A 28,000-nucleotide genomic window follows, 5' to 3' on the forward strand; every position below is an offset into this window, starting at 1 on the left:
GAGGGGGAAGATGGGAGGGGGAGGGGGAAGAGGAAGGAAGAAAGAAGAAGGTATAGTGGGAATATGGAGTCACCAATGTGATCCTGCTTTGGTCAAGTGTTAGGTCATCATTCAGACTTTTCATTTTAGGAAGAACCCCTTCCTGCACCTTTGTGTGGATCTTGAAATTAGCAAGCTGAGCTTCCCTCTCAGGAAGATGCTACTCCTTAGAAGTTGTGACACAAGTGCGCAACCAAGACTTGCCTAAGTGTGTTCTTCTAACTAGGACCTTGAGCCTAGTGGGGTGAAGCAGAGAAAAATAAATAGTTGGAGATAGTTTTGGTAGTAGCAGTGCAGTCCAGACAGGTTGGTCCCATGTTGGCTGTGTCTGCAGCAGAAATCTCTCTGTATTTCTTTCTTTTGGGGTGGGGGGGCGTACCGGGGATTGAACTCTGGCCCTTGCTCTTTCGAGGCAGGTGGTGGAAACACTGAGCCAAACCCCTGCCCCTTCTCTGTATTTCTTAATGTGATGGTGGCCAAATGTGGAAAATGAAATCCTGGGAGAAGCACATTTCCCACAGCCACAAAAATAGCCACTGCCCTATTGCCAGTGTGTTTGGTCTCAGCATCATTGGCTCACTCTTTTTTTCTCCTAGACTTGATATGTAGCTTTAAAAAGATGTCTATTGCTACTCAGGAATCTTCTGGTACATTCTTTTTCTGCATAAATCAGCCAGAATTTGTTTATTTGATTGTAGCCCATGGTCAGTGCACTGGGGGATTCATTAAAGCCCCAATAAGCTGGATGTGGTGGCACACGCCTGTAATCCCAGTGGTTGAGAGGCTGAGGCAGGAGGATGGCTAGGAGTTCAAGGCCAACCTAGAATACTCAGCGAGATCCTGTCTCAATCTCCCCCCTCAAAAAGCTCCAACAGAGAGTTTGTGGAATGAAGGCTGGAAATAGGAGAGACATTGTTGTTGATATCAGGACTTTGGGCTCCATTCCCTTATTGCCTGGCATCCACTGCAATGCAAGTGATTTCTGAGCAGCAAAATATCTATCTATCCAGAGAAGGCCTTAGCAAGGGCATCAGAGGGAGCATCATGGAGTGATGTTAATTCTATAAAGGACCATGGAGATCATTACTTAAGTTTTCTCACTTGTTAATTGATTTTTGGATGCAAAATGATAATACAAAAATAATATTTCAAAAAACAAGGCAGAATTCACTCATGAATCTTATCAGTCAAACAACAGAAATATTGTAACTGTTCTATGCTGTAATACATTTGGACATTTTCATCCTAGTTCAGGTAGCTTTGTCTCCTGTCTTTCTATGTCCATTTAAATTGTTCCAAGCATCCACTGGATTATTTGTATGACTGTAGCATGTGATTTCTGTAATTCACCATCTGTCTCTGCTTCACTGATGTTTACTTTCAACTTTTCACCATGATAAATGGTACTGCATATACCTGTTTCTGCAGATAGCTTTTTAACTCCCTTGGGTAATTGTCTTGGAATCAGTGAATATCAAGGGATAAGAAAATGAAGTAAAAGGCTATCTCTGTTTCTCTTTTCCCTCCAAATGGCTTCTCCAAGAGGGGGTGCTGTTTGGCACTGCCATCAATCACATGAGGTAAATGGTCTCACCTGGATCACCATAGCACTGTAAGGTCCTTAGTGTGCCAAGTGGGAGAACTGAAATTCTGGGAGGGAAGGGCAATTCTCATGGCCACAAAAATAGCCACTGCCCTATTGCCAAGACCTGAAATTCCAAGATCTGTGGAACTTACAGATGCTCTGTGCCATAATAATTTTTGGCGAATTCTGGAGGATGCTCTGTCTTTCCTTTTGTTACCTTCTGGTTTGGCTACCTTCCTGCCCTGGCTTGCTCAGGACAGAGAGCTACATCTGTGTGATTCAGGAACTTCTCCCCTAAGAAAAGGAAAGTTCCAGGCAGCTTAGGAGGAGTTGGTCACTTTCTTACACATATTGTCCATTCCATAGATAGCCGAATCACCTCTCCCACTTTACTAACAGTATGTATGTATGTATGTACATATGTACGTACGTATATTTTTGCTGTTCTGGAAATAGGATCCAAAGAGTACTGTGCTCCACTTCCTAGTTATAGTATTTTGAGACAAGGTCTTGGTAAATTTTCCAAGGTGGCCTCTACTTGGCATGTTCATGCCTCAGGCTTGAATAGCTGGGATTACAGGCATGTGCTACTTCACTCAGTCATAAAACAGTATATTTGCCCCATAGATTAAAGACAGCAGAGAACCAACCAGAAAGATCATGATGTGAACAGGAAGGAACTGTAGAGGTGTCTGGAGCAACAAGAATCACTGGCAAGAAGATCAGGACTCTGACTAGAGCTGCCTTTAGCTTAACTCATTAGACTTATTCAGAACAAGCCCTCAGGGGTAGGCTTGCTTCTGTGGCAGTGTCTGCACCCAGAGCGTTGAGTCTGCTTGTGGTTGGACTGTAGATATATCTGGGAACAGGGGCACTGCGATTCTGGGGCTCGTGGTACAGTTGGGAATAGAACATTACCCCAAAATAGAACAGACAGTGAATAGAACATTACCCAAAGCATCACAAGTGCTTTAAACATTGTGGGCAGCCCTCTCCCCAGTGGCACATCTAGAGTTTGCCTCAACCACTGCTGCTCCCATTCTCAAGGTGGCTCTGTCTCCTCTGGATCCTGCTCTTAGCCTGAAGCCTGGTGCTGACCTCCTCCTGTCCTTCTGCTCAGTGAGTTGTTAGCAGCTTCTGAGCCCAAGTGAGCTTTTGACTTTCCTACACAGGGAGACAGTGCAACCCACATTACATAAAGGTGAGGCCATAGGGAGACGTTTATCAGAGCAGTAGTGTGATGGGGTCTACCTGAGCCTGACTCCCAGCAAAAGTCTGATTCACTAGCTATGCAACTCTGAGCAAGTTACTTAACATCCCCGTGAATCATTTGTGAAGTTGATATTTGAAATAGGGTCTCAGTAAGTTGCCCAGACTGGCATCAAACCTGTGATTCTCCTTAGAATAACAAGGTCCAATCATTCCTGAGAAACACTTCTTGTGAAATATGAAAGGGATGTGATCTAGGTGACAGTCAGAGGTTATGCCCCTTCCCATTGCTATTAGGCTGATCCAATGGTAACCAAGGAGAGTAAAGACTGGCTCTAGTGTTTTCCCACCATCTCTGTGACTGCCTCAGAATCCACCCTCTAGGTTCACAGTTCCTTCTGCAACCTGGATAGAACCTTAGGATCAATGACAGCCTCAATGCCATTGCCCCACACTTGGCTGCTAGTGTGTTCCTGCAGCTACCCTGAGTAGTGGTCAGAGGTTCATGTCTTATAGCACAGGTACTAAGATTAAATAGAAGACTAGTGCCACTATCTCCAAAGTCCCCAAACTCTGCTGGTACAATCAACACTGCCATAGTTCTTAGAAACTCTTTGAAAGCTTTGTCAGTAATGAAGTTAGCCCTCTGGAATAGGTGGGAGCTGGCAATCAAACAGCAACTTTTTTCACAGTTGCTCTGGGCTGTGGTCATGGCTGCTGGTGCTGTTCTTGCCACCTCTGGACTGCTTTAGGGATCTCTGCTCTGGCCATGGCTGTATCAGATGCCCAGTAAACTTCCCTTCAGCTATGGCAGCTGCTGAAGACTCAGCATCACTTCAGATGACAAGGACTCTGACACTTCAGATAATATCACTCTCTGTCACCACTCTTGCAGTTTTCAAATAATCACCAAGATGCAGGAGTCTGCCTGTTTGCCTTCCCCTTGTCTACATAAGCACTGAGATCAGTCCAAAAGGGGTGTCTCATGTGCAGTGCCCCAGTCCTGTAGCGTAGGTCCCAGTAGTCTGGTTTTGATTGTCTTATTGCCTATATGATTTGACTTGGGCACAGTGGGCTGAGATGGTTGCACTAAAGTAAAAACTGGTAACACTAATAGCTTTTTACCCTCAATGTGCTTAGCAGCCAGAGGGCTGTTGAAGAACTCGAGAGCAACAGAGAGCAAACAGCAAGAGTAATGACAGACCCGAAGCTACCTTGTGAAGAGCTCCATGGAAGAGCAGACGAACTCCAGAGAGGAGCTAGAACCTGCTAGAAGAGTTTCAGAAAGCTTCCAGGGGAGCTATGAGCTCTGACTGCTGAGGAGCTGATAGGGGTAGCTGAGAGCCATTAGGACCTGCTAACACTCAGGGTACAGGGTTACACTATGAGCTACAAAACTGAGAACTGAGGGGCTCTGCAATGCGAAGCTTGCAGCTACTAATGTCAAAGGGGCTGTACTTTGTCAGTATGTGATTGTTATCTGTATTGAGCTAAGAAATCCGCAGCCAATGGGTAACACTTCTGTCTTAGCCTCCTGAGTAGCTGAGATTACAGGACGCTCCACCACACCTAGCCATAATAGTGTATTTCTCTGATAGAGTGGACAGAGCGCACTAGAGAGACTGAATGTTTGCATCATAGTGTTGTGAAGATTGAATTTGTGTCAGTAAAGCACTTGGGGTATTAAGGGCCTCTTGCTATTATCACGGGAAAGTGCAGGTTGAACATGTCCCTCATCATTTGACTTTTGTGGTTTATGTTGTTTCTTCCTCAAACAACTTGGCTCAGTCTTCCTGGTAAGTCTTAGAATCTGGGAAAGGTATTTGGATCTTCTGATGATGCATTTTGCTGAAGGAGTTTCAAGGCCTTCTATTCTTATGTGGTGGTGGAATTGGTTCCAGAGAATCACCAGCTTGAGGGTATGTGTGATATCACTGTGGTTTCCAGCTGTCTAGGCAATCTGAACTCCTGTGGTGAGGCAGGACTGGGGGAGGAGTGAACATAACATAACTTTTAGGAATTCCTGCAGGCTGTCATCTGGGCTGCAGCTTTTGCTTGTCCTAAAGGCAATGACCTCACTACCTAGGCAATACTGTATTTATTTCTGCCTTGCTCGGTGCCTGGTACACAGTGCTTAGTAATTCTTTTTACAATTCATTTGCTTAGCTATGTCCCAGGAGTCCTATGTCCTCAGAGGGCAGTCCCAGAAACTTACTGAATTCATTTATGTCCAGTTCTAGCTTTCAGCCTGGCAGGCCTCAGCTAGATTCCTTTGCATTTACAGAATCACCAATTCCTTGGTCAAATCCCATTTCCCAGGCCCACTTGATGATGTGCAAGTCTAAGCAGAGCATGCTTGGGATCTCTTTACAGTGGGGAGGGATCAGCGTGCTGACCTCTGAAGGTCAGGTGTGAGAAGGTGGGTGGGAGCGGGGACTAAGAGCAGACTCTGGTCCTGACAAACCCTGCTGGTGTCTTCTGGCTCCAGGCCTCACTACATGGGACAACTACCAGCCTAGATTTCCCTGGTGCAGAGTGAGGGCAGGAAAAGTTCTCCATTGATGGGCAAAGCAGTAGCAGGACCGAACCCAATGGCCAAGACCTCCTTTTCCTGATGATCATCCAGAGATCCACTGGGCTCAAGTTATTGCTCTGTAGATTTTCAGGTGGGGAAGAAAATAGCTTGTCCCAGATAATATTTGAGCCTTTCTTGCTCTCTCCCTTTGTGACTGGGCCTCTATAACCTTCGCACCTTTTCCTGCCTGCTTTATTCTGAAATCTTCCCTTGGGAACAGCTGTCAAGATTCCCTAGTGTCTGAGTCTCTGGCCTTTATTTCTCCACCCCACACTTTTTTTTCTTTCCCCCAGTATAGGGAATCGAACTCTGTACCTTGTGCTTGCCAGGCAGGTGGAGTGAGCTACATCCCCAACTCCCACACTTTCTTTCTGGGGAGCAGTTGCAGTTGTTTACTGATGCTTTGTGTTCTTAACAAATGAGACTTTCCTATTCATAGGTAATGGGCATTTCTTTGCCTTTTATATTTCTTACTGATTTTTTCTTTCTATTAGTTTATAAATTATGATTTTTAAGTTTGTGCTTTTATTGATAATTTTTGATTTGATAATAGTTTAAAGTATAAGCCTAAAGTTAATACTTTTACCTTGACTTAATGCTAAATATGTGGAACTATTAAATGGTAATATGAATTAATATATTAATCAGTATAATCATAAAAGATGAACAGTATATGCCTTTCATTACCAACTAAACTATACATGTCACGATAGTGCTTACAACTAATAAAAGCTGAAAAATTTTTATCACATCATTCTATCATAAATAAAATGAAGCTACTGCCTGTGTTGTGATTTGATGTGAGTAAACTTATCTGATTCTTCTTTCTCATTGAATCGATAGACACTATTTCCCTGGAACTTGTCAGTGGCTGGTTTTTATCTGATGCCAGCTCTACCCCATGGCCTGCTGTGGAGGGCCTGTGCCATAGCCCCTGCCATCAACAGGCCTGCAGATGGCCTGTCCTGATGCCTGGAATGCTGGGGCCCTCTTGCCTTCCATGGACTGGTCCAGAGCAACGCACCTCATAAACCCCATGGATACCTCATCCACCCAAATCCCATTCCTCATGTCTGTTTCCAACACTAAAGAATGTTTAGTAGTTTGTGATCTCAGCAGTGGAGAATTTCTGTTTACTAAGTATTGAAGATGTATTGCAGCACTTTGATATAGACTGCATAACTGCTGTACCTGATGGGACGTCTGCCCTGCCTTTACCTTCCTTCGGAAGTCTACAAATGCTTTAGAATCTTTTCCCACTCTTGTTTGCTATTACTGTTGGTATTTATTTCCTTCTATAACCTTTAAATCCCCAAGTAGAGCTATCATTATTGTTTTTTCAATAGGCCAATGTTTTGTTAGATTTATCCACATATATATTAGTATCTTTGCTTATCATTCCATCTTGTACTTTGGATCTTTTTTATGAGGCCATTTCCATTTTCCCAAAGTATATCCCGTAGAATTTCCATCAGTAAGCATTTGTGGCAAGCTGTCTCATTTTAGTTTGGTCTAAAATGTTTATTTCACCAGCCACTTAAAAGCATTGTCCTTGTTTCAATTCCTGAGGGACATTTACCTTCTCAAGACATTGAAGATGTCGTTCCACTGTCTTCTGCTTTCCTCTGTTGCTGCTCAAAAGTTTGTCTCCAGCTATACTTTGCTAGATAATCTTCCTTTCTGGCTGCTGTAAAGCCCCTCCCTTCAGTTTTGTTATATTTTAGTTTCACTATATTATAACTAACACTATATCACACTATATTAATGCTATATTTAGCGTTGATTTCTCTCATTTCTTTGTCTCTCTCTTGCTTTGGACTTTTAGGATTTCCCTTTCTGAGAAGTCTCATATCTCTCCATGATTTTAGAAATTTCTTGGCAATTATCGCTTTGATTATTGTATCATCTCCATTTTTCTCTGTCATATTGTTCTGAAATTGCACTTAAATGTAGATGAAGTCTTCTCACAATATCTTCCACATTTTTTGATATTTTAAGACATTTTTGTCAATTTCATGTTCTAAAATTGATTATTTTTAATGATTCCTTGTTGCTTGCTCAGGTTTTTACACTTGTTTATTTGAGGATATTATACAAACTTATTTTATGTTCCATTTCTGATGAATCCTCTGAAGTATTTAAAGGGCTTATCTGTTACCTGATGTTTCTGCTGGCTCTCATGGTACCTTGCTGACTTTTTGACAGTGAGCTTGTACTTTTTATAGCTTTATCTGTGGGAAGTCTTTGGAAGTAACAGAGGTTTGGATTCTTGGTGCCTAGTGTCTTCTCTTAGGAAGCTCCTTTCCATGGCTCCAGCTGTCAAATGAAATCTGGTAGCATGTGTCTATGCTCTGATCTGGGGCACCAAATAATCCTTGTTAGTTCCTGTAGCCTTACATTGTACGTAGTCTCGTCTTTGAAACTGTCTTCAAAAGTCTCAGCTGAGAGTATCAGGTACTTCTTGCTGGGATGGTGAGTGATACAGTCTATGTAAAAAGTACTTAATGAATGCATGTTGATATTATGGAGGATGTTTTTTTTCCATTTGGGGAGACTTTCATGGAAATCCAGAAATATTATAAATATAAACATAAATATAAACAATCTTAGTCTCCACCTCCATATCCCTCTCATCTTGTTCCCTCTCCATCCTTCATCCTATACCCCTTTCAGCCCGTTATTACCTTATCCTCCTCATTTACCTTGGAGGGACACAAAGTGAGGGAGGTGCACATCAGCCACAGCTCCATGCTCAGCCTTGATGTCAAAGAGAGGTCCTGCCACCATCCAGGTGTGCTGCAGGTCATTGATGCCTAGGAACTGGTCCCAGGCACAGAATTCAATCTCGATGGTCACCGCCTTTCTCACTGAGAGGCCAAGACCTGTGCTAGGCCAGTGGTAGGAGCCAGCCATAGGGAAGTGAACTCTGGCAGGGAAAAGAAGAGGCAGACATTGAACTATGAAAACTTACTGAGCACCTGCTGGAAGCCAGACCCAGGGCAAGGGCTTGTGGATAAGTGAAGAGGCTACAAAATGACTTCAAAGTAAGAAGAATTTCGGTTGGCTCCTCTGCTATGTGACTGTGAGCCCTGGATAAAGTCTTTTAACCTCCCTAGTCTTAGTTTCCTAATCTGTAAATAGGAGTAATAATTGCCCCCATCTCCTAGGGTGAGTGTGAGAAATGAGTGACCTAATGCAAGGTGACAGCTTAACACATGCCTGGAAGTAGATAGATCTTCTGATGATGATGGTGATGATGATGACGATGATGATGAAAGAGACAAGAGCTTTTATTTTAAAGGGCCCTAATACTGATAGTTAATAGCAATGTACATAGTAATACTAGTAATAACCCTTGTATCTGAAAAAGAATGCTTTCTGGAAATACAAATGACTTTTCAAGGCTTTGCATATGGTAAATGGTAGATGGGCAAACACCAATTTCTGTAAGTGGATGTGGGGAGTGACACTATTGCCCAGCTGAAACAGGGGCCGTGACAGTGTTTGTCGAATGGCAGTATTCCCTAAGAGATTATCCCTGGGTGTGGTGGCACAGGCTTGTAATCTCAGCACTCTGGGCAGCCTACTCATGAATATCACAAGTTGGTGATCAGCCTGGGCAACTTAGTGACTTACAGAGATCCTGTCTCAAAATGAAAAATAAAAAATAAAAAATGGGGTAGGGTTGTAACTCGGTTTGAATGCCCTGCGTTCAATCTCCAGCACTGCACACAAAAGAAACAATCATGATTATAGTTATAAACATGTGTTTCTTATGAGAGTATAACACTCTGATGGGCAGGTGTACAATATTCGTTTGAACAGAGGTCCTCAGCTAATGGTGGGTACTTAGCAGATATGGCTATTAATAAAAGAGGTCTATACATTAAAAGATATTTAAATGAGGTTTAAGAGACATAAGCAAAATATAACAAGTGATCCTTGTTTTGTTAGTGAGGACCATTTTTGATAATTAAATATATTTGAATAGACACTGAGGTTAGATGGTATGAAACAATGTCAACCTTGTTAGATATGATAATGGCATAGTAGTTATGGAAGAATAGTTATTTTTTATTTTTGAGATACACAATAAAGTATTTAAGGATGAAATCACATGATATATTGGATTTAAAATATAATAAAAAAAAGTAGAGGAAATAGAATAGTTGAAACGAATGTATCCACATTGTAGCTGAAGCTAGAATACGGGCTTAGTTCCTTTTACTCTCTACTTTTGTATAAAACGTCTATTTCTATAATATTTTGCACATACCTAGTATCTCAGTCTTGTTTCTGCTAGCCTGACAATGGAAGAACAAGGGGAGAGCGGGTATGGTGTTGTCTGTGGGTACTGGGGTTGGGGAGCCCAGCCTGGAGCAGTCGGAGCCCCTCACTCACCGGCACAAGTTTCTCTCTCTGTCAATAATCTCAGTAAGCACGGGCCCTGTTGGTCCAAGGAAGTCATCTTCCGTCCCCAGAGGCTCCATGTGCTGGTGTCCCAGAGGTGAGGGAGAGGGCAAAAGGAAGGGTTCCATCTGGAGTAATTGTGGGGAGCCTTCCTCTGGGAATCAGAAGGGCAGTGGTCAGTCCTATGCTGCCCTGCTTGGTCTCCCCAGCCTCCTACAGCAGGTCTATGGCAGGGTCCTTCCTGAGGCTGCCATGACTGGTCACGAAAGGGAGTCTTCCAGCTGTGTCTGTCACTGCTCCTGGGGTTACCTGATGTAATCTAGAATATGCAGCCCACTTACCCTGACCCACTCTGCCCATCTCCCCTTCCCCACTTAGCCAGAAGTACTGCCTTTCTCAGCCTGTCCCAGGTCAAAAAAAATTGAGAAAGGAACCTGGTTTAATGGATAAATGATGAGAAGTAAAGATCAGTTGTCAACTTGACTGGATTAAAAGACTCCTGGAGCAATGATCTGGTCATGTCAAAATTCTACTCATGAGCTGAATATGTGGTTAGAAGTTGGAGCTCAGCTGTATGTGGGTCATTACCCCGGGTGCCTTTTCAGTTATATCTCTCAGTGGTGCTCTTCCCCTGTGATTGCTTTCAGGCTTTTGTTATTTAGCAGCTCTGCTCTGCCACACCATTATGCCATAATGTTTCTTCCTTGGGCCCAGCCAGTCATGAATTGAAACTTCTGAAACCATGAGCCAAACACACACATCTCTTTCTTAAAGTTGTGGGTGTCAGGTATTTCATCCAGCAATGAAAAGCTGAAAGTACAGTGGGCAGGCAGGGATAAGGAGGGGATTCTCAGGCCACAGCTGCCCAGAATGGGAGACTGGGTCCTGGTCAGACTCTGACACTTGGCATGGGTATTGCAGAGGAACAGATTACCCTCTAAGTCTGGGAGAGCTGAGGTCTAGGAACTGAAGATCTTGCAGGGCACAGGGCCTTTCTAGGTGGTTTACCTCCTTGTTTCATCTCTGGGACAGGGGGATGGATGGGATGACCTCCCAGAGCTTTCCCTCCCTGCAGCCACACCATGGACCCAAGCTGGCCCCTTCGTATACCTGACTGTGGTCTCTGACGCTTGAATGAGGATGTGCTATTACCCAGCTTTCCTCCATCCCTGCCCTCAGTAGGGATCATCACACGTGGCTTCCTATACATAGAGATTTTCATTCTCTCACATATCTCTGCATGAAATCATCCCCTTCTTGCCCCAGCTCACCCTTCCCATCTTTGAGAGCCCAGTTTAATCCACTGGATGAAGTCAGACAGGCCTACCAGTGCATATGCAGCAACCCTAGGTACAATTACACAAACCTGTAGGAGAACTTGTGACTCTCTCCCTGTTGGACTAAGTTCCAGGAGGTTGGACCACTTGTGTCTCATTCTCAGTTATGTTTAAGATCCTCAAATAGTGCCTAACACATAGTAGGTCATGGGGAGTTTGTTTAATGAGTGGATGACTTCTTCTAAGCCTAGAAGTCCTTTCCTTTTCATTTCAGGTGAGGCGTAACAGCTAGGAACTTGGGGACAGATAGATTCCATGGTCATGGACCAGTGTGGGCCAAAATATAAGCACATGGGGCTGCAAGCCATTCCCAGTGGGAGACAGATTGGCTCTCTTGCCCTGGGTTCCCTTTTAAGTCCTGGTGTGTATACAGGTGTCTGTGTGGGTAGGTAGTGTGATGGTGGTCTTTTCTCCAAAGGGCTCTTTGTGTCTTTGCCTTTGTGCCCCACTCTGTGGTCCCTGCTTGCCTTGTCCCAAACTTTCTCTTAATTTAAGGAAACTGTACAAGTGACAAATGGTTATCACAGTGTGGCCCACAGGATTCACTCACTCACTTTCTTATTTCCTTATTTGTCTAGTGGAAGGTTAAACATGCAGATAATGTGATTCTGCGCTCATTAAACAACTGAAAGATAAAACAAAGCAAAAATAAAACAAACATCTCACAAGCTGTGGTTCTTAGGTTCTTCCTGGCTCTTTTTGTTCCCCACAGCCCAAGACTCCCTTCCCATCACTTTACTCTAGACCATCCATGGTGGTTCAGTGCTCAGCCTGAGCTGTCCAGACAGTGCCAGGGCCAACCCTTACCATATGCTGCAAACAAGCAGCTGGGGTTTCTCTTCTTTCAAGGCTTTTAGCTCCTCCGTCACCTCCTCACTCAGAGTATGGTCCAGCCTGCAAGAAAAAGGGAAATCTGGTCCTCCTGTGATCTCCCTATGATCTCAGGGTGCTCAGAACCCAGAAATCTGGAAAGCATGAAGTGGATGTGGCACCCCCAACACAGTGAGGTAGCCAAGTCTCACAGAAGACTTGTTGAAGTCACCGGGTGTGAGTATGTGGCAGAGTGGAGAGGGAGCCCAGGCTGATGATGCATTTATCAGTCCAACTTCCTTTCCCGGAGCCATTCCCTGGCACCCTCTTCTGCTCCTCCCCAGTGGAGGACACCCCCCGGCCTTACCACAGGAGTGTGACTTGGCAGGTGGGATGCCTGAGCCCCTGACAGAGCAACCGCACACCACAGATTCCCAGATCATTCTGCTGCAGGTCCAACTCTGTCAGGCTGCAGCTGGCACTGAGCACAGAGGCCAGGTCCTGGCAGCAGTTGGATGTGAGGCCACAGCCAACCAGCCTGCAGGAGAGATGCACACAGACCTATAGTCATTGTCTCGAGGGCTCACTCCCCTGGGTAACTGCGGCCTGATCTCTTTGAGTAGCTGTGGCTACTTGGGGTGGAGGGGGGTCTAGGGATGACAGTATAAGAAGACAAAGAGTTTCTTGGCTTGCTGTGACCTGAGAAGCCTTACCTTTCCTCTTGTAGCCAAGTAGACCCCCAGGTTGCAGGTCTCAGTCCTGGTGGGATCCACATAAGTTCTGGTCATGCAGCATATCATTCCTGGTGGAGTAACCTGGGTTTAACTGTTAACCAGTTTCCTTTTGCCACATACTCAGACTCGGCAGACATAGGATGCTCTGGTGGGTTCAATAGTGAGAGTATCTCCAGTCCAGGAGAAAAACCAGTGAGCTTCCAGTACGAGAACAAAATCTGAGGGGCAGTAGGTTCAAATGGGTCCCAGAGCCTACCTTGGGCTTCCCAGTATATACTGGAGTCTGGAATATGTGCTATTTCAAGCCAGAAACATGTCTGGAGCCCTTGATGGTATGCTAAGCCATGGCAAAACTCTTTAGACCTCCTTGTCTTATCTGGATGGGTGACTCCACATGTCCTATAGCTGCATCACAATAGAACTAAGGTGTTGGGCCATGGGTGTGCTGCTGCTGGGCTAGAGGATGGCCTGGGAGCCATGGTGTCCAGGGCAGCCTGAGTCCGCATTGTTCATAGACCCAGAATCAAAGGGAGGGGATGGGACAGCCCATCTGGGAAGAAGAGCAAGGATGGAGGGGCACGCTGACTTACTCTGTTTACAGATGAAATTCTTCCCCCTTTCAGCCTTTCCCAGTCTATAGGGTGAGTGGCTACAGAGACATACTAGGAAAGAGTTAACACTGGGGTTCTTGGGGACGAGGCTGACTGGGGCCCTTTTAATCTTGGTAAACACTGTATCCTTACATGACCTTTACCTAGCCCTCAGAATTTAGGCTACAGGATGGGTGTCAGGATGCATGAGGGAAGATGTTAACTGCAGCTCTGTTTACAGTGGCACAGACTGGACAGAAATCAGATGCCCATAAAAAGGGAGTCACTAAAAAACATGGTGTTGCTGGGTGTGGTGGCATACACCTTTAATCCCAGTGCTTGGCAGGCTGAGGCAGGAGAATTGCCTTGAGTTTGAGGCCAGTTTGGGCTACATAGTGAGGTCAAGGTAAGCCTGAACTACATAGCTAGACTTTGTTTCAAAAAACAAAAGGGGAAGGGAGGGTTTAGCTCAGTGGCACAGAGTCTGCCTCGCAAAGGCAAGGTCCTGAGTTCGATACCCAGTACCAAAAAACAAGCAAAACAAATGAATAAACAAAAAGTGGTGGTGGGAGAGTAAATGCAGTGGAGTTCTGGACTGTTGTTAAAAAGTATGTAGCAGCTTTGTAAGTACCGATACAGGGACATCTCAAGATCTATTTTATTTATTTATTTGTTTTTTGGTACCAGGGATTGAACTCGGGTCCTTGTGCTTGCAAGGCAGGCACCGGAACCACTGAGCTAAATCTCCAGCCCCACAAGATCTATTTTAAATGATAAAGCAAGGGACGTGATAATTGTGGCGTGTTATCACTTATGCAAAACAAGTGTTTCTCATGCACTCCATGCCGTATATACACAGCTCTCTCTAGGGCAATGGTGTCTGGGGTCCTTTGCTCTTGTGACCTCAGTCCAGCTTCTGCCACTTCTCCTTCCACAGCTGGATCTGCTTGGCTCCCAGAAGAACACTCAGGACCTCACTGTCACACCAAGATGGTAGTGTGTCACTCAGTGCTTCTAAGTCTTGACTAAAAGAGCTGGGGGTGCGAGAGTGGGTCATTAAGGTGTGAGTGATAGCAAGGGATACTTCTGGATGGCAGGGCATATTTGAAAGGACATTACATGTTTAGTTTACTCATCTTGCATAAAAATAAAGTTTGAAGATAAAGCTACTTTTGAGGTTTTATTCATCCCAAAGGACTCGATATCACAAGATGTGGATGCCTTTCTGCAATCTCGGCCTCTCCCAGCCCCACTTAGGACATCTGGCCTAAAGACATCTGACTGGGGTGGTGGAGTGGGATGGGTAAGGGCTCTGAGGCCAGACAGACATGGGTTCAGATCTTGCCTCTGTCATTTACTGTTTGATGAATATGGGCAAGTTTCCCCATTACTAAGTGTCATTAGTTTCCCATAACATGGATTTACCAAGCCTGTTGTTCAAGGTGTTTGCAAAGATCAATAGAAGTAATGTGTATGATGTACTTAGGACAGGGCCTGAAAGGATGCTGCTGCTGTGGGACTTGAAGCCTTCAGTGCCTCTCTTTTCCCCAGCTACTGTGTCCTTCTCTGTCCCTCTATTCCAGAGGGGGACAAGGCTCTTCCTCAGGTGTCTTGATTCCATCTCTTCCTTCTCCTCCACTGCCCTTGCTTTTTCTGGCCCTTTGAGATCTCCACTTGTCCCTTCTTGTAAATCCTCTTTTGTCTAAATAACATGCCCATTTTATATGCTCTTTAAAATAAGAGCCTCAGAATTCTTGATTTCAGCTATTAAATATAGTTTGAGAAATCCTAAAGTGAAATAAGCCAAATGCTGAAAAATACTGCATGATCTTACCTGTATATGAGAGCCAAAAAAGATGTAAAGAGAATAGAAACAGAATAAAATGGTTTTTAGGAAGGAAAGGAAGGGGAGAAAATGGGAAATGTCATACCCTCTGTCTGAAACTTCCTCCCCTTCTGATTCACTTGGCCAAATCTTCTCTATTTTTTAGATTTCCCTCAAGCCACTTTCTGAAGGAAATGTTTTCCACTGGGGCCATTGTCTGGGCCTGTTGTTGCACATTTGATAGTATAATTCCTTGATCAATGTCTGTCTCTCCCTAACAGAATCCCACCCGAGTCTGTTTCCCATAGCAGCCCTTGAATTGTCACAAGGCATGGTCAGACATGGGATCCACGAATATTTGATGAATGCTAAGACCAATCCATCATTTTAGACTCAACTTCTACCTCTGTTCTTCCACCCAGCCTGCTCCAGAGGAGAACCCAAGTCAAACTCACCACAAGGACTTCAGGTAGCAGAGAGGGTGTCTCAGGGACTCACAAAGACTCTGCATGGCAGACAGACTCAGTGGATTTCCACTTAGGTCCAGCTCCTTCAGGCTGCCAGTGTCCTTGAGGATGGAGAAGAGAACCTTCCAACTATAATTTGTTAGTGGTTCCCACGTAGACCTGAGAGAGAGAGAGAGAGAGAGAGAGAGAGAGAGAGAGAGAGAGAGAGAAAGCTATCTGTGCAGGGTCTGAGATGCACAGCCTTGCTTCACATCACAATGTGGGGTTCTGTCCCCCTGAGCACCGTGCTACCATGGACAGTGCCATCCCCAGTACTGACCTACTTTTCCACTGGCCCCTCACCTGGGCTCAGCATCCCTCCTCTAGATTCCTCTTTGTTCTATAGCCCCTGGCAGAACATAGTGATATATTCTTTTTCTGTGCCTGCTTCTGCCTTAGTCTGGGAATTTCCCAAGGGTATAAGCAAATAGCATCTTTTTCTATCTGCAGTGCTCAGGATAGGGCCTGGCATATTGGAGGTGCTCAGTAATTTGACAGACTTTCTCCTTTTGCTGCAGACACACCTGTCTTCCTTTGACACAGAATTCTAGAGTCTCAGAGTTCAGTGGAGAAAGGAAGATATGGGCAGTGGGAACAGAACCCAGAAAGATTGGTTTAAAGATTATTTTCTGATGAGATGTTGGATATGACCATATATACTGGTATATGAGATTTGCATGAATCTCTCCTTCCAGGAACAGCAAGACCACAGAGATAGATGGTCCATAGGAGAGAGCTAGGAAGGGGAAATATCCTAGGTGAGAGTGTTTGCAGCTAGAATAGGAAAGATGATGAGCTTGGAGTGAAACTCAGCCCCATATGACATTCATATATTTGATTTCTTCATTTTTAGACGCTATCTAGTGCTCTCTCCTGGTTCCAGGCTCCAACTACTAAAACTTTCTTCCAAACTTCAGACTGGTTTCTTGCTAGGATATCTCTATTTCAACACCCCACTGACTCTTTTACTTAGTGCATTCCAATATATGTCTCTTTTTACTCATTTTCCCCGTGTGTATGCAGAGCTATCAGAGGCAAGGAGCAACCGCTCTGGAGCCAGCTCTCCACATGTGAGACCACTTTCCTTCGCCTCATTCAGTCTTCTTAGCTGCAGTATCGAGACAACAATGGTTGCTGCAGAGGTTTTGTGAAGATTACAAGGTGTTGCAGGGTCTCCCAAAGCCTTACTACAATTTTAATGCCTTCAGAAGTATAAATGCACACATAAATCAAAAAGACTGAAGGTGGCCAATCCTGACTGAAACAAAAAGTTAACAATGGTGCCGAGTGTGGTGGCGCATGCCTGTAATCCCAGCACTCAGGAGAATGAGGCAGGAGGATCGCTGTGAGTTCGAGACCAGCCTGGGCTACATAGTGAGTTCCAGGTCAGTCTCAACTACATAGTGAGACCCTGTCTCAAAAAACCAAAAAAATAAAAAAAAAAAAAGTTAACAATGTACCATCCCAATGTCATAATAATAAACAAATACAAAATAAGCTGCCAAAAGTGGCTTTTTGAGGCATATGTAGTATTTATATAGACTGAAAAAAATTAAATATTTACCATTCTATATGTTCAAGGCTTAACTGTAAGACAAATACCTAGAAGGCCATTCACCTTGCCAGCTTTATTGCCTGCCACATCTCGATTCATCCTCCTTTCTCTTCCATAGCCTTGGCCATCTTCACCATTTCTTCCTGGACTTTCCTGCTTTTATAGTACAGCCTCCTCATCCTCCCTCCCTTGCCTGGCTGATCCAGTGACTCCTCCCTGCCATTTCCAGAAGAAGCCCCTGACTTTCCCACAGGATTCTTTTCAGGCCAAATTTGCTACCATCCATTCCAAAGTGCCTTGCTGCTCTGGTGTCTCTGTTCCTCTTGTCTCCATTTGGCTTCTGCCTCTGTACCTGCTCAGGACACTTCTGAGGGTCTCGTGTTAGGTTGCTGCCACCTGTGACACTTATATTCAGGTCCCTAAGGCCAACTATCATGTTCGTAGCCATAAACAACTACAAACAGTCTAAAATGGTCAATAGGGAAATGGTCAAATCAGGTATGGTTCTCTCCTTAGGGAATATCACGTGCTTATTCAAGTTTGTGTTGTGTTAGACTTCTTAATAACCAAAGAATATTATTAAGAAAATAAAGCTGAGTATAAGAAAAAATAAACAGGATGGTTCAATTATTCTCAGAAAAAACTCTAGATGGATGTGCCTCAGTTCTTATTGGTGGTTACAATGGAGTAGTGGAATTGTAGTTGATATTACATTTTATCTTTTTGCTTTTGTAAAACCTACTTTAATTGTTTTGCTCATCTACTTATCCTTATTTTTCACGATGAACATGGATTTTATCATAAGAAAAAGCTCTGATAATTTGAAAATAGAAGACTCAATTAGACTTTTCTAGTCTACTTGTATGATCACTCTCTTCATTGAGCCACAGTGATATGTTGCCCTTACCTTTATTATTGCAGAATCACTCTGTTGTAATTACTGTGTGTATATCTGCCTTCTCTTCCAGTATGTGAGCTCCTTAAGGCAAGGATTGTACTGTTTAATTTGTGATTTGTAGGACTTGGCATAAATTCAGTTCTCTCTCTGTGCATGCTGGGAATCAAACCTAGGACCTGTTGCACCCTAGGCAAGTGCTCCCACCATCAAGCCACCTCTCCAGTCCTGTCACTGCCTAGTGAATATTTATGAAAGGAATCATCTGAAAGGGGCGATAGACCTACACTGAGAGAGAATGGTCAATATCCCAACAAGGAGAGCCAGGTGTGGTGGTGCACGCCTGTAATTCCAGAACTTGGGAGGCTGAGGAAAGAGGATCACTGTGAGTTTGAGGCCATTCTGGGCTACATAGTGAGTTCAAGGCCAGCCTAGGTTACATATCAAGACTCTATCTCAAAAAAAAATATTTCAACACAAACACAGAACCTGCAAGGAGAGCTTCACAGTGTTTCTGAGTGTTAAGGGTGGTTAGACAAAGTTATGTTTCATGCTCAGAGATGGGTTTCAGATAGTGTGCTGGGGCTATTGTGTATCACTGATACAACAAGTAGGGGAAAATAGTGAGCTCCCTCTAAGACACATGCATTTGGAGATGATGGGGGATGATCCCAGGGCCAATGTCTTTGATGTGGTACTTGAAGGAGCTGAGTGAGCAGTTTCTTAGATGGAAAGCCTGTCAAGAGAGAAGAGCAGAGGCAAGTGACTGCCTGATTCTTGGAGAGGGTGTGGGCAATGTGAAGGTCAGTGTGAAGGTGGGAGCATGTCTAGCAGAAAAGGAGGGTGGTTGTTGCAGAGGTAGGAAGAGAGGCAACAGGATGACTCAGGGTTCTGTCACACAGTCAGGCATGCAGAGGATCATGGGCAGAGAATGGCGGTCAGGTTGGGCACTTAGTAAACACTGGTGATCTCCATCCTTTAACTGTGGGGACCAGGCTGAATGAGTGTCTCTGTGCTCAGGACATGAGGGTTTGTAGGAAAGACAGGAGCAGAGGGGTGAGTCGGGATACTCACAGAACTACCCTGGGGGGCCTCCATCCTAGTTCCTGCAGCTCACTCTCGTTTAGTTGAAGCCTCTTCACATTGCTACAGAATTTAACACAGAAAGTGGACACCAGGAGCTCCATGTCAGTCTGGACATACAGCCCCGTTCCTTGGAAATGGGCCATTGCCTGTGTGAGGAGCTCCTTATCCTGAATCTCATATAAACAGTGGAACAAGTCCTGAGAGTATGGCTGCTGTGTTAGGGCTTCCTCTTGGACCCACTGCAGCAGCTCCCATTTCCGCTCTGCAGGCAGCTTGCAAGAGAAGATGTTCTCCAACACCCTGGCCCCCTGATCACTTAAAAGGCCAAATAGGAAGTACATGGTTGGTGCCCCAAACAAGTTATGTCTTCCATACACTTTTAGTAATTTTTCCGTGACTCTGAGGTTGCCAGGATGCTCACCTCTCTCCTCTTCATCCCCCAAGACACAGGACACTGCTGCAAAGAACTCCTGGAAGCACCGGTGAGTGAAACTGTAGCTCAGATTGCTGGGGTGCTCTCGAAGAGTATCCATCTTTAAGAAGGTGACGATTATGTCCCCCTCTAACCTGTGCATCCTGAGATCATCTGCACTGAACAGGGTCTTTCTTTGCCAGATGCCCTCAGCAGCCAGAGAACAGAGGCTCCTGAGTGGTGGCCCCAGGTTCTGAGTCAAGAGAACCTGGGAAAGGTAGTGCAGGCAGAGGGCTGTCACGGTCTGAGAGGTCAGCGGGTGCTCTTTCCCCTGCTCCATCTGCTGCTTCAGGCAAGTGCAGACCAGCCAGCACACCCAGGGCACAAGACACAGGGTCGAGAGTGCTGGGTTGGATTCCACCAAGCTGAAGGCTCTAATTGCTTGCCTTTCATCTGTGAAATAGTTGTAAAAGTATTCCTTCTTTCTACTCTCAGAGAAGCCAAGGACTTCCACCCAACGTGGCTGTGCCAAAGAAGGAACGAGCTTCTGCAGAGCTGTGGTCCGAGTTGTGATCAGAAAGGAAGCCCCAGGAAGTATGGTTTTCCTTAGCAAACTGCCCAGCAGTGCAGGCACTGCCAGTGGCTGGCTCCAATGTGGACAGAGTTCAGAATTTGGATCCTCTAAGACCCATTTTGGCTCATCCACACCATCCAAGATGAAGAGCAACTGCTCTGGCCGAGACAGGATCTGCTCCATGGGAGCTGCAGAGTCACTCCAGCCTTTTGCCATGAGCCCAGCCAGACTCATCACCTTACACCTGGCCAGCTCTCCACAGCTGAAGTAGAAGACATACCGGAAGCGGTCCCTGTACAGCTGGCCTTCTTCCCAGGCCCCTCTCACCTGCCTGGCCAGTGTTGACTTTCCAATTCCTGCAGCCCCGTACAGCATGACTGTGTGAGGTTCTGCCTGGGTCCCTGGGCCTGGGCTAAATAAGTCTTGGATCTCAATCAGATGCCCTTGCTCTTTTACTGTGTCATGATGCCTGCTTTCCCTGACCAGAGGCTCCTGGCCTCTGAGGTGACATTTTTGTAAAAGTAACAGCTGTATGAAATTTTGGTGCAAAACTTCATTCTTCCAGGACTGTGTGGGGCAGGGGTTCTCTGTCTTCTGGTCCCGGGATCTTCTGGTTTCTAAGTAAGGGATAAAAATATAGAACCTTAAGGTATAGAATAGAGTTGTTCATTCATTCAACAACTAAATGCCTTTAGGTACTCACTGAAAGTCACACACTGCACTGGCTACAGACATGGCATGTTTTGGCCACTGCAGTCAGTGGAATATGGGGAGTAGAAAACCTTAGCTCAAGTCGTGATGTCATCAAGTTATACTCGATCATATACCAAGTCATTCTTCAAACATTCATCAAGAAATTACTACATGCCAGACCCTGCCCCTGGGGCTTTGAATAAAGAGTGAGCAAACAGATATAATTGTCTATACTCAATGAACCTATAACTAGGGCCAGTAACCCTATTGAGCCTTGGTTTTCTCATCTGTTCATCAAGGATTGTGTTTGCCCTTTGTAGGAGGCCGTGGAGGCATGGAAGATACAACAGCATCTCCTCAGCTCCCACTATTGTAGACCTGACAAATATGTCCTTCTGGAAGCACCTGTGAGTGTCAGTCCAAGGGCTCTTGTGGCCCAAAAGTGGAGTGTGCCAGAAATTGTAGAGAGAGCTCCCCACCGACAATAGGTAGGGGTCCTCTGCACCAGGACAGGCAACTCAAAGGTGTATCCTGCACTGTCTCCCAACATCCTTAATAGCTGCTATGCTCTGGCTGTCATTTGTCCCCATGAAAACTCATGTTGAAATGAAATTTCCAGGGGTAGTGTTTGGAGGTGGGGTCTGTGGGTCACAGGGCAGCACTAGCTATGAATGGATTTATGCTTTCCTTATGGGAATGGGTTAGCTGTGGTGGAGATCAGGACCCCTTTCCTTTTCGCTGCAGGCTTTTGTTTCCTCTTCTGATTTTTCTTCTGCCATACAAGAAGCATCACAAAATCTTCACTGGAAGCAGAGCAGATGTGTCTCTCTGATATTGGACTTCCGGCTGAAGAATTCTCAGCTAGATAAAATTCTTGTCAACTGATCCAATCTCACTTATTCTGTGACAACAATTTACAATAGACTAAGACAGTTGCTTATGTAAGCAGTCCCGTAATGTACCATTTCTGGGCTTCCTTTCCTGTCTCATGTTTCTGCTCTCTCTTACCAGCACATCCCCGAATAGTCTTCCCAGTAAACTGCCCCACACCAGCCCCACCTCAGGGCCTGTTTCTGAGGAGGCTCAATTTGTGACCCACAGGAAGATGCTTTGTTGCCACGACCACTCCAGTAGAGTCTGCGTGACAATGCCGGTCACCTGGCAGAAACCAGACCCGAGGTATCGTCCCCACGGGGTTAAGCCTCCTGGAGGTCCTTGGCACACACCGCATGCAAAGTCAGCCGTGAAGAGAATAGCTGGCCTCTCTGCCTGCAGTTTGGGGACATTGGGTTCATCTATAATTCTGTTCTATTTTGTCTTTATTACTATTTGTTCATTATCTGTAGAATTGTATTCTGGGCCCAGGAAAGGTTAGGAACAATTAGATGTTCCTAGAGATGGGGAGGTATTGAGGCACAAGAGGACGGGCGGCCAAAGTGCTGACCCTGAGCCCCGGACTGTGAAGTCCTGAAGGTGATCCTGAAGGTGACATGCTGAAGCCAGTCCTTTGTTTTACAAACTTCCCCTTCTGACTGCGTATAGGTGTGGTCTTACCTTGACTTAATGGTCTTAGCTTTTGTGATGGTATATAGGTGTGGTCTTACCTTGACCTTGTGGTCTTAGTTTTTACAGTACTATTGTCTATCTTTCTCATGCCTGCCTGTGCCTGAAATCACTCTTGAGGTGTGCCCTTGAAACTAGTATATAAACACCTAGAGTTAGAAATAAAATTGCAGCAGCATTTGCAAGCTTCACTTCGGTGTTGAGTGCTTTTGTCTGACTGTCATCACCGAACCTGCTCCCACCTTTCAGAGAACCTGTATCTCCTTGTGAAATCCCGTGTTTGCTGCCCTACGGTCGGTAGCACTTTGTGAATTGTGACTACTTGGATTGTTCCCCAGGGCGGGAACCTCCGGTTTCTGTTTTATTAACATGTGGGCAGAACATCTTTACAAGCCATTTCCATCTTTCCTTTTCTAATATTTTGAATGCCTCTAATTTTCTGCTTAGGCGAATGCATTAGTCGACTTTCTACTGCTAGGACAAAATAGCCTCTTTTTTTTTTCTTCCCCATTAAGTTTATTGGTCCATTTAAGGCAAACACTACAGTTACATTTTTCATTGGGATCTTGTACCCGTTACATGATATATCTTGGTTTTTATTTTTTCCCTATACCCATGCCCTCCCTTCACCCCCTTCACCCTTCCCTATTTACAATGACTTTATTTCCATTTTTTCCTTTTCTCATATTTTTTTTATTTTCCCTTTTCCCCAGGACATTCAGGTATGTCCTAAGTCCCCTAAGCCTCTAAGCACTTTCCAAAAGTCCCACCTCTGACCACATTAGCATTTGGGGGAAGTATTTTATCAAGCATAGGAGTGAATTTTAGGGATGACACAGCTTACTCACAGGATGCTGAAGCCTAGTTTATCCCAGGGCACCTGTGGTGCTACATACAGGGTGCAAGGTTCCCACTCTTGCAGGTGTGCTCAAGAGGACCTGTGTGGAGTATGGAGTGTGGGGTCAATTTACACTCATTCCCCTGGTGAGACTGTGGCTTCGGAGCATGCCTTCACTTCTGAAATTGTAATCTACAGATCTGCGTTCATTGTCCCCTGGGAGAACATCTGTAGCAAAGTGAATGTCTCCTAAGAGGAGCAGGATGGCCATCCAGGGCCACAGCCATGGCTCGCTCTGTTCAGGCCCTGTTTGCCTGAGGTGCCAAGCATGACGCTAGGTTTTCCTAAATTTCCTACTTTTCGTGAATCTGTGACCAAACACATATCTATATCTTCTTGAATCAAGACAGATTTAAAAGCTTTTCTTACTATCTTGAATTAATCCTTTTATGGCTAATGTTTCATTTTTGGAATGGCACATAACAATGGAACATAATAAAATTTTTTTTTCTTCAAATTCTTCTACCTTGAATTTTCTAGGTAATATGAATGAATTGTTTGCAAAAATTCAAAAAGTTGCAACCTATAGCATATGTCAGTTGTTACGGCTTGTGTCTAGATAGCTCCCTAAAGCCTCATGTAGTCAAAGGTAGGGCTTTTTTAGAGGTGGCTGGATCTAGAATGTTTGATGCTGGGATCAGGGTTTGTGATTACTAAATTGGTCCACTGATTGGTTTGGCATAGTTCTGGGTGTGAGTGCTACCCGCCCAGAGGACATGTAGCCTAGACAGAACATATAAAGGAACAGAAAAAGTTGCTATTGTCACTTGTAGCTTGCTGCCTTCTGCCCACCTGTTCTTTGATGCCCCTCCCTCATGCTACCCTGCCTTGGTGCCAGCCAACTATGAATCCTCTACAAATGGTGAGTCAAATAAACCTTTCTTCCTTTAATTTTGGATGTCAGGTATTTTGTCTCAGCAACAAGAAACATAACTAGAGATGGGTTAAGTTGTACATTAAAAATTCACTATCCCAATTATAGTGGTATGCACCTGACACAGTGCTGGCAAATCTTTCACAGGTGGTTTACTAGGTTTGGTGGGAGTTTGCCACTGCTGGGCCACCACCTGTTTTTCCTACTTGCTAGGATGTTCAGAATCAAAGGAATCTTTTTTAGTACTGGGGATTGAACTCAGGTCTTTGTGCTTGTGAGGCAGGTGCCAGAACCATTGAGCTAAATCCCTGGCCCAATGGAATCTTTAATTATAGCAACTAATTTGTCTTCATAGTTTTTATATTTGCTTCTTTCTTTTTTGTTTTGTTTTGTTTTTGTTTGTTTGTTTGTTTTTTTGGTACCAGGGATCAAACTTGGGTCTTTATGCTTGTGAGGCAGGTGTTTTGGTTTTTTGAGACAGGGTCTTGCTATGTGGTTCAGGCTGGCCTTGAACTCACTATGTAACCCAGGCTGACATCAAACTCCCGGTGGTCCTCCTGCCTCAGCCTCCTAGGTGCTGAGATTATAAGCCTGTGCTACCCTGCACAGTGGTTATTGCTTTCCAGTACTGTTATTCCATTTATATATTTCTGTTAGATGCCTGTAATCCTTCTCATTTATCTTCTTTTCCTCCTTTTCCCTCTTCTTCCCATCCTTCTTTCTTTTCTTTTTGAATGAGAAGTAGCGTGACTAATTATGTCAGTGGACATATTTTGAGTCTGAGCCACCTTTTAGGACTATGAATTCCACAAGTCTATTCCTAGCTGGGGTAAAAGGGGACACTTTTAGTTCAACATCTCTCAGATTTCAAAGGCAGCATCTCCTAGCATTAACCCTGATCTAGGGTTAAGACTTTGGCATCAGAAGTCTGAGTGTCCATGGCTTCAGTATGACTGTCCTTATTGTCCAGATGGCAGAGGGAGTCAGATGTTGGGGTTAAAGTCATGAATTGTGTTGGGAGAGTATGGGCTGAATCTCAGCTCTTACACTAACTGTGAACTTTACCTTTTTTGACCCTCAACTTTGTCATTGGGTGGCATGGTAACAGTCTGTTCCTAAAGGAGTGCAAGTGATGCAGTGGGTACAGTGCTTGGACAGAGTGGGATGTCCTGAAAGCACTTGGCAGATGTGTGACTTCTGCTGGGTCCTCAGGGAGGGTGATGGTGAGAGGCACTGTGGACTTTGAATCTGGCTTTCCTGACCTCAGACTGATGATGCCCTGATCACTAAACCAAGTGGTGCATTTCCTGTGCTGGAGAATGGACCTGCATCTTAGTTTCAGAAGCCTCAAGAAAGCAATGCCTTTGCCCTATGGCCAAACTCTAAGGGCAGGATTTCTGTAGAAATGTGTGAAGTTTTTCTCTGTACTCAGTCTGCCCACCTGGCCCACAGGGGACTGACTCTTTGTCATGACTTTGCATCCCCCACCCTCCCCCAGGAACTTAGCAAGTCCTCACCTGTGCAATACTTTCCTGCAGTTTTAGCCATCATGCCCCAGGTCCCAGAAGCTCTCTGATGGCTTGGCTCTGGGTCAATGTGAAGTGGAGGTTCCCAGCTCCCCAGCATTGCTGTGGCTGTGGGGGGATTGGGTGACTCCTGATTTGGTGACTCATGGTCTGGAGAACTTGGAAATGCTTGGTAGGAAGGGTTTTCTGGGGGAGATGACAGGAAAGAAACAACTAATTACAGAAGACCCATTATTTCAGATACACACATCTGAACTGCCACAAAATCCTGTGAGACAGATGTTAATAATCTTATTTTTAAAGTCATGTAAAGATAGATGTATAACTTTGTTTTTGTAGTAGATGGTCTGAACTTCTTTGTGAGAGCACAGTGTACATTAGATAGAAAGATTTTGATAAATCGCATATGTGGTTGTTGTCCCTACTTTAAGTGATAAGAAATAGTTTCATGTGACATTCTTAGAAGGATGGGTCATACTGCCAGACAGTACTGAAACTCAGGCCAACACGGTTGAGTGCAGAGAGGAACTGCTCTATGTAGTAGAGAAGGGAAGAGAAGGTGAAGTGTTTTTTGCAGAAAGAAGGGCAAGAGGGAGAAGAATTCTAGTCAGGGTGTAAGTGCAACATTGGTGGAGAGGTGTCAGTAGTTTTTTTTTTTTTTTTTTTTTTTGGTACCAGGGGTTGAACTCAGGTCCTTGAACGTGTGAGGCAGGCGGTGGAACCACTGAGCTAAATTCCCAACCCATCAGCAGTTTAACCTTCTAACAATATCTTCAGCAGAGCCTTCACTCAGACTTTTGTACAAGTGGATTTTTTTTTCTGTGTGTGGTACTGCAGACTGAACTCACACATGATTGGCCAATGTTTCATCACTGAGTTACATCTTCAGCTTTTAAAATTGTATTTTATTTTAAAATTCTGAGATAGGATCTCATTAAATTTCTCAGGGGGGCCTTGAACTTGTGATCCTCCTGCCTCAGCCTCTCAGGTACCTGTGTTTTTAGGTGTGCCTCCACACCCATCTGTGAATGATTTTTTTTTCTCTGTGAAATTGAAAGAGGTGCAAATTCTGCCCTTGGAGTGAGACATGGCCTACGAAGTAGAAACTAAGTTTTATGGAGGCTCAGGAGAGAAACATTAAAGGGAAAGAAAGGGGTTGAAGATACAAGTTCCATATCACAAAGCAAGAAGTGAAGTTAAGTTAGGGTGAAACTTGAGAGCAGTGGAATTTGAGCCTATAACCAGCATTGCCAGGGTGTGGGGACAAGAAGGGTGAGTGCAGGCTCAGAAGGAAGTGAAAGAGGAAGGGAGGGAGGAGTGATGCTTTCACAAAGTATCAGCAGGGTGGAGGAGGAAATGACTTCCCCAGTCAGGGAGTGTTTTAGATTCTAGCCCTGGCTCTGCCTGTAAATGACCTGCTCTCCCTCATACTTTCGTGCTGGGAAGAGGTGGTCACTTTGAAGCACAATGAGAGGAGGAGGAGGCAAGGGCACAGCTGAGGTTTGTAGCCCAGGTGACTGAGATGACAGAGATGAAAAGTCAGGAAAGAGAAGTGGCTGGGGCTGAGGAATGAGCCCAGTCTCTCCTTGGCATCCATTTGGAGAACTGAGTCCTTCTTGGAACTCCTGGACCAGTCTGATCTTCATCATCCACCGGAATTATAAGTGTGCTCTGCCTGGATAAGGACCGTATCACACACGGACCCAGTTGGATAACACTTACTGCCAGACCCACATGTTACTCAATGTCCCTTATGTGAAATGGGAAAGGAAGCAGTTTTGGCATTGGAAGTTCCCTGAAAAATCACTTCTAGCCCTGTGCCTCTCATATCCCGTCTTTTCTTTTCCATCTTTCCTCTGCATTCCTCCAAGCCAGGGCTGAAGCAGGTATTTTCCTTTGGGGACCCACTGGCTGACTCACAGCCCCACCCAGGGATCTGGGCCCCAGTCAGCAAGCCTCACCTCTCACGCGATGCTCAGAGATGTCAGACAGCCCTGTCAAAATTCTTCTGCCTGAGTCCAGAGGGTTCTCCAAGGACTCATGAGCCAATAACCCCAGCACTGCTGTGGGGGTTGGCCAGCTGGGGGACGCCATGTTGGGTGTACTTGGAGAGCCGAGGTATGAGAAGCCGTGGCCTATAGAAAGGAGACAGAGGGGAAGGGTCAGGAGCTAGGGGCCTGAGGATGGGGTTCTTCATATTAAGAAAATCCCCTGTCTAGGCTGAGAGAGATCAGGAGGGCATGAACTCACTCCACAGTCTCCTCCACAAGTGCATTTGGAAAATGATGCTCTCACAGATGCCAC

At 45.0% G+C, this 28,000-nt stretch overlaps 1 protein-coding gene and 1 long non-coding RNA gene across 2 annotated transcripts in view; one reads left to right on the forward strand and one right to left on the reverse strand.

Moving 5' to 3' along the window:
• LOC104849406 (NACHT, LRR and PYD domains-containing protein 1) overlaps positions 1 to 28,000 on the reverse strand; it is a 43,597-nt gene that overhangs the window by 13,982 nt on the left and 1,615 nt on the right. The window contains exons 3-11 of the mRNA XM_010605833.2: positions 27,658 to 27,831; positions 25,688 to 25,882; positions 19,145 to 20,759; positions 15,570 to 15,740; positions 12,333 to 12,503; positions 11,963 to 12,049; positions 10,929 to 11,020; positions 9,810 to 9,972; positions 8,111 to 8,334 (exon numbers count right to left, since the gene is read on the reverse strand). Of these exons, the coding sequence (XP_010604135.1) occupies positions 8,111 to 8,334; positions 9,810 to 9,972; positions 10,929 to 11,020; positions 11,963 to 12,049; positions 12,333 to 12,503; positions 15,570 to 15,740; positions 19,145 to 20,759; positions 25,688 to 25,882; positions 27,658 to 27,831 (2,892 nt within the window). The remainder of the gene's footprint in view (positions 1 to 8,110; positions 8,335 to 9,809; positions 9,973 to 10,928; positions 11,021 to 11,962; positions 12,050 to 12,332; positions 12,504 to 15,569; positions 15,741 to 19,144; positions 20,760 to 25,687; positions 25,883 to 27,657; positions 27,832 to 28,000) is intronic.
• LOC104849405 lies at positions 13,183 to 20,133 on the forward strand. Its single transcript, XR_776745.3, has 3 exons — positions 13,183 to 13,340; positions 19,601 to 19,638; positions 20,064 to 20,133. It is a non-coding gene; the product is annotated as an uncharacterized LOC104849405 (long non-coding RNA).

Source organism: Fukomys damarensis, unplaced genomic scaffold (assembly GCF_012274545.1).
Source record: "Fukomys damarensis isolate Sample0158 unplaced genomic scaffold, DMR_v1.0_HiC HiC_scaffold_13, whole genome shotgun sequence".
NCBI lineage: Eukaryota > Metazoa > Chordata > Mammalia > Rodentia > Bathyergidae > Fukomys > Fukomys damarensis.